Source organism: Cydia fagiglandana, chromosome 5 (genome assembly GCF_963556715.1).
Source record: "Cydia fagiglandana chromosome 5, ilCydFagi1.1, whole genome shotgun sequence".
NCBI classification, from domain to species: Eukaryota; Metazoa; Arthropoda; class Insecta; order Lepidoptera; family Tortricidae; genus Cydia; species Cydia fagiglandana.
Genome location: NC_085936.1, coordinates 15,076,666 through 15,081,901, shown reverse-complemented (window position 1 = coordinate 15,081,901; position 5,236 = coordinate 15,076,666). Strand labels below are relative to the sequence as shown.

General features: G+C 46.4%; 2 protein-coding genes across 2 annotated transcripts; both read right to left on the bottom strand.

Annotated features, from left to right (window-relative positions):
• Positions 1–698: 698 nt before the first annotated feature.
• On the bottom strand, positions 699–1,944 carry LOC134664749 (uncharacterized protein K02A2.6-like). Its single transcript, XM_063521494.1, has 2 exons — positions 1,302–1,944; positions 699–712 (listed from the first exon to the last, which is right to left on the bottom strand). Exons 1-2 carry the CDS (start codon positions 1,942–1,944, stop codon positions 699–701), a joined length of 657 nt encoding a protein of 218 aa, XP_063377564.1.
• Positions 1,945–2,684: 740 nt separating this feature from the next.
• Positions 2,685–4,900, bottom strand: LOC134664531 (uncharacterized protein K02A2.6-like). Its single transcript, XM_063521224.1, has 2 exons — positions 2,854–4,900; positions 2,685–2,812 (listed from the first exon to the last, which is right to left on the bottom strand). The coding sequence occupies exons 1-2, from the start codon at positions 4,801–4,803 to the stop codon at positions 2,714–2,716; spliced, it is 2,049 nt and encodes a 682-aa protein (XP_063377294.1). The 5' UTR covers positions 4,804–4,900; the 3' UTR covers positions 2,685–2,713.
• Between the last annotated feature and the right edge of the window lie 336 nt (positions 4,901–5,236).

Below are 5,236 nucleotides of genomic sequence, written 5' to 3'. Positions count from 1 at the left end.
ATTTAAATAAATGATTTACATGTCGTAAATAACGAGTATAGTTATAGTAAATTATTCGAGAAATGTCGACTACCACACGTCAAATTTTGTTTCGGTTAAAGGATGACTCACATTAGACCGGGCCGTGTCCGGGCCGGAGCTTCCGTCGCTTACTTTTTGTGATATACTGGGAATGGGAGCTAAATAACACAGCACGCAAGTATATTCGAGACTGATTTATTTTTCTGTTGTAGGTAGGCGCATAAATCTAACCCTACCCTTATTCAATACATTGCATTCTTCCCCCCTTACAAAAGAATTATGTACTTGACAATAGGTACCTAATCTAAGTGTCAATATGTATGTATGCCAATCCAGCATCCGTTGCTACTCGTAACATGATTAGTTAATTACTAGTACTAGTACCATACACACACTGGGCTAATTTTACTTATATGCTATTATTATTATATTCTAACTAAATACAGCATCTGTTTTACACGCTAAACTACTTTTCCGAAACAATACGGCTTTTATTATTTATTATAGGTAATGTAATAAAAGTTACCTTAGTGTTACTCAGTCGGCGATTACAAGCGATAATAAGTTTACATAATATGGCAACAAGAACTAAATTAGCATTACTTATTTAAAAACAATCTTCATTACATAACTAAACATGGGAATAATAACCGTCTAACTTACACCAATATTATGACTTAGTCTAAGGCGCCTTTAACACAATTCGATAAGGATCATAATCGTTTAGCTTGCCATTATACTAACATTGTATTTTTTTTTACTATGAATCTATTCAAACCCGTATCTTATCGGTGGACGACGAATGCGTTTCGGTCTTTGAATAGGTATATTTAATTCCGAAGTCGTGCTATTGTCGTTGCCTGTGCGGTTTAGTGACTCAGTGGTGGCCGGAATTGCATGAGCTAGCGTGGTAGCCCGATTCAATTCTTGTGAGTCAGAACATGTTAACATTTTCTTACCTTTCACGCCCTCCGTGATAATGCTCCGATCGCTAAGCAACTGATCGATATGCCTTTTGTGACTACGTCCGTCGGCCCCTTCTACGCGGTATGTCAAGGGGCCCAGGCGTTCGATGACTGAACCCGTTGCCCAGAATTGCTTGTTTTGCTGATAAACTCGATACATAACTTTTTCTCCCACCTTAAATTCGCGAGTCGGCGATGCATCCATACCTATCTGCTTTCGTTGAGCTTCCCTCACTTCTTCTCTCGGGTCTGGCCGCAGCAAATCAAAGCGACTGCGTATGGTGCGCATTAATAATAGTTCCGCTGGCGACTTACCTGTTGTAGAATGCGGAGTTATACGATGAGTTAATAGGTATGTTTGCAATGCTTCATGCACGTTCGCATTCTCCCGTTCCGCTTTTTTTAGGCATTTTTTAATTAACCCGACTGTGTTTTCGGCAGCTCCATTGCTGCTTGGCTTATACGGGGAAATGCGGATGTGCTTGATGCCCTCTTTCCTTAGGTATGATTCGAATTGACCACTCGTGAACGGTGGTCCGTTATCAGATACCAACTCGTAAGGATTTCCGAAGCGAGCAAATATTTCGCGTAATAAGGCAATGGTCTCGTCGGCGCGCGTGCCTCTTATTTTGCTTGCCTCAATCCATTTGGAGTAGGCATCAATCAGAACAAAATAATACGTACCAGCTGTGGGCGTTAGGAAGTCCACATGTACTCGATACCACCTCTCTTGCGGCCACTCCCACGGATGCGTGGCCGCCCGTGCCGGCGCCGGGCGCTCCGCTGCGCACGCTGCGCACTCGGCGGTCACCCGCTCCACGTCCGCGCCCAGCCCGGGCCACCACACATAGGCACGCGCCAGCGCCTTCGTGCGCACCGCGCCGCCGTGCGCTGCGTGTAACTCGCGCAGCACACGTGCGCGCAGAGTCGTAGGTACCACCACCCTGTATTCAAACATTATACAATTCTGCTCACGACTTAACGCATTGCGGACGCGCCAAAATGGTTTTAAGTTTTCGTCTCCACAGTACTCCCAGCCTTGGCCTAATAAGTTAAATACTTTATGCAAAACCGGATCTTGGCGTGTCGCTTTTGCGATATCGCGGTGGTTTATCGATATACCGTCATCTATAAAATTCAAAAATTCGCACGATTCCTTATTTTTTTGTTCGTCTTTTATGATTTCTAACGGCAGGCGTGACAAATTATCAGCTAAACAGTTTTGCTCCGATTTAACACAAGCTATCTCATAGTCGTACCCGCTTAAAATTACCGCCCAGCGCTGCAAGCGCCCCGCTACCATTTGTGGGATACTTTTATGCTGGCTAAAAATATGCGCCAACGGTTTACAATCCGTAACTAAGGTAAAGCGTCTACCAAAAAGGTAATGATGAAATTTTTGAACGCCAAAAATGATTGCCAGCCCTTCACGACATATTTGTGCGTAATTTCGTTCGGGCGGTGTGAGAGCTCGCGACGCGTGCGCCACTGGCAGATCACCCCCCTCGCCCTTCTGTACCAGTGCTGCCCCCACCCCATAAGGGGATGCGTCACAATAAAGCCATAGGGGTGCATCCGGTTTATAATGCATTAACATCGGTTTTGCGGCTAACATTTGTTTCACTTTCATGAATGCTTCATTGCATTCCCTAGACCAAATAAACTTGTTATGTTTTTTTAATAACTCGTAAAGCGGGTGTAAAACGGTACTTATATTAGGTATGAATTTAGCATAATAATTTACCAAACCTAAGAATGCCTTTAAACGCGATACGGTGTCCGGTACTGGGGCTGCCTGAACGGCATCTATTTTGCTCGTCTGTGTGCTCAAGCCCTTTGCATCGATAACGTAACCTAGATAAGACACCGATTTTTGGAAAAAAATGCATTTATTTTGTGCAATTCTTAATCCTGCCTCGGACAATATTTTGAATACCGATATCAAGCGTTTATAATGGTCATCGTCGTTAACACCCGTGACTAAAATATCATCGCAATACACCGCAATAAGGTTCATATTCTTGAATAGGCTATCCAGGACGCGCTGAAATTTACTCATGGCACACTTAATACCAAATGGTAATCTATTGTAACAAAAGCTACCCTTATGCGTCACAATTACGCACAGCTGTTTTGATTCTTCTGTAAGCGGTAATTGCTGATAAGCGTGGCTCAAATCTATTTTGCTGAAAAGTTGTCCTCCTTGCAAATTAGAGAATATTTCATCGATGCGCGGTATTGGGTATTTGTCATCCTCTAATACCGGGTTTAGTGTTATTTTAAAATCCCCGCACAGTCTCACCTCACCTGACTTTTTGATGACGGGCACGACAGGCGTCCCCCACTCGCTAGTCTCCACCGGCGAAATGACCCCGTCCGCCTGCAGGCGCTCCAGCTCAGCCTCCACAGCGGCGCGCAGCGCGTGCGGCACGGGCCGCGGCTTGCAGAACACGGGCCGCGCGTCGCTGGCCACTCTTAGTTGTATGGGCTTACCTGTGAACTTCCCAGTTCCCTGCGCGAACACCTGCGGGAATTCTCGAGCCAACTGTGTCCCTACGCCCTCACGACCGTTATTCATATTATATATCGACTCGGGAGTTTCAGGACTGCATTTTATACCTAACGCTGTCATCCACCGACGTCCGATAATGGGCGGGCTGTCGTCTGAGTCTACTACGACTAACTTTAAATCTGATTTCTTTTTATCACCATACATAACTTCACACAACATAATGCCCTTCGGTGTGACTTTTTGTCCCGCGTACATTTTTAAATTTGTCTTAGGAGGCAACAAATTAACATTTTTAAACAGCTGATTAAATAAATTGCTGGACACAGCGCTTATCGCTGCACCACAGTCCAGCTGCATGCGCACCTTAACTCCGTTCACCGTCACTGTGCGCCACCATGGTTCGTCACCGCCGGTATCGTCGTCTATAGAGTACAACGGCACGTCGTACTCGTCGTCGCCGTCCTCCGACCCGACGTCGTCGCTCGTGTCCGTAGACTCCATGCACGCGTTGACCCTATTATGTTTCCGGTTTTTACACGCTTTAGCTATATGTCCCTTCTTTCCACACACATAGCACTCCGTGTTCATGAATGAGCAGCTCCTCGGATGATGCGTGCCCAAGCACCGGGGACAGCGCGCGCGCGGCGCCGCCGCCGGCTGCCTGCGGCGCGGGGGCGCGCGCGCGCCGCCGCCGCCGCCGACGCGCACCGCGTGCACGTCCTCTTCTCGCGTCGACATCGGCGCCGATGTCCCGCTCCCAGCGCCGCTGCTGGGTCCGCTGGCCTTCGAGTCTCGATCCGCCGCCTCCAACGACGTCGCTATTTCCACTGCGCGGCTGTATGTTAATTCGTCCTCAGTTAACAGCTTGAAACGTATCGCATCACTTCTCAATCCATATGCCAGCTGATCACGCAGGTTCTCTTCTAAGCACGTAGAACCGGTAAAATTGCATTTCTTAGCGAGCTGCTTAAGTTGAGCCAGGTATTCATTAATGGACTGGTCGGCCGTTTGCTTACATGCCCGGAATGTCATACGCTCTGCCAACTCGGATCGCTTAGGTGATAAATGTTCACGAACTTTTGACACTATATCGTCGAAACTCACTGTATCCGGCTCCGCTGGATAACACAAATCTATTATTAAGTCTAAAGTTTCCGTTCCGACCACCGCGATGAGGTACTGCACCCGAGTGTCCGGTTTTACGTTTGTTATATCAAACCATGCCGTTAACTGACTTATATACGTATTCCACTTTCCCGAGCGTAAATTAAACTCCTTAATGTTAAAAGGTAGTGTTTTCGACATCCTCGTCAGCCAATGTGATATACTGGGAATGGGAGCTAAATAACACAGCACGCAAGTATATTCGAGACTGATTTATTTTTCTGTTGTAGGTAGGCGCATAAATCTAACCCTACCCTTATTCAATACATTGCACTTTTCTATGACATGACAGGTGAGCACGTGATGCTTTCCATAGAAAACGATGCGCCGGAAGCTCCGGCCCGGACACGGCCCGGTCTAACGTGAGTCATCCTTAATCCACTGAAAACTTTCCGTAAACACAAGAAAGCACTCTCCGGCACCTAGCTATCAATCTTGATCGTGGAGACAGCCCTGAATCAGTTCACTGGCTTAATGTCAAGTAATAACCTCTATTTTTTCGGATCACAATAGATACGGGTCAGACGAATACCTTTGTCAATGTCTTTGCTGGCTGAAAACATTCTTTTGTACT

What these genes read in the sequence shown, in the direction of transcription:
- LOC134664749 (XM_063521494.1), bottom strand. Translation starts at nt 1,944, where the DNA reads ATGTTTGAATACAGGGTGGTGGTACCTACGACTCTGCGCGCACGTGTG.
- LOC134664531 (XM_063521224.1), bottom strand. Translation starts at nt 4,803, where the DNA reads ATGTCGAAAACACTACCTTTTAACATTAAGGAGTTTAATTTACGCTCG. An exon ending in GCATTTTTTTCCAAAAATCG is followed by an intron (nt 2,813 to 2,853) that starts GTGTCTTATCTA and finishes AAAGGGCTTGAG; the next exon opens with CACACAGACGAGCAAAATAG.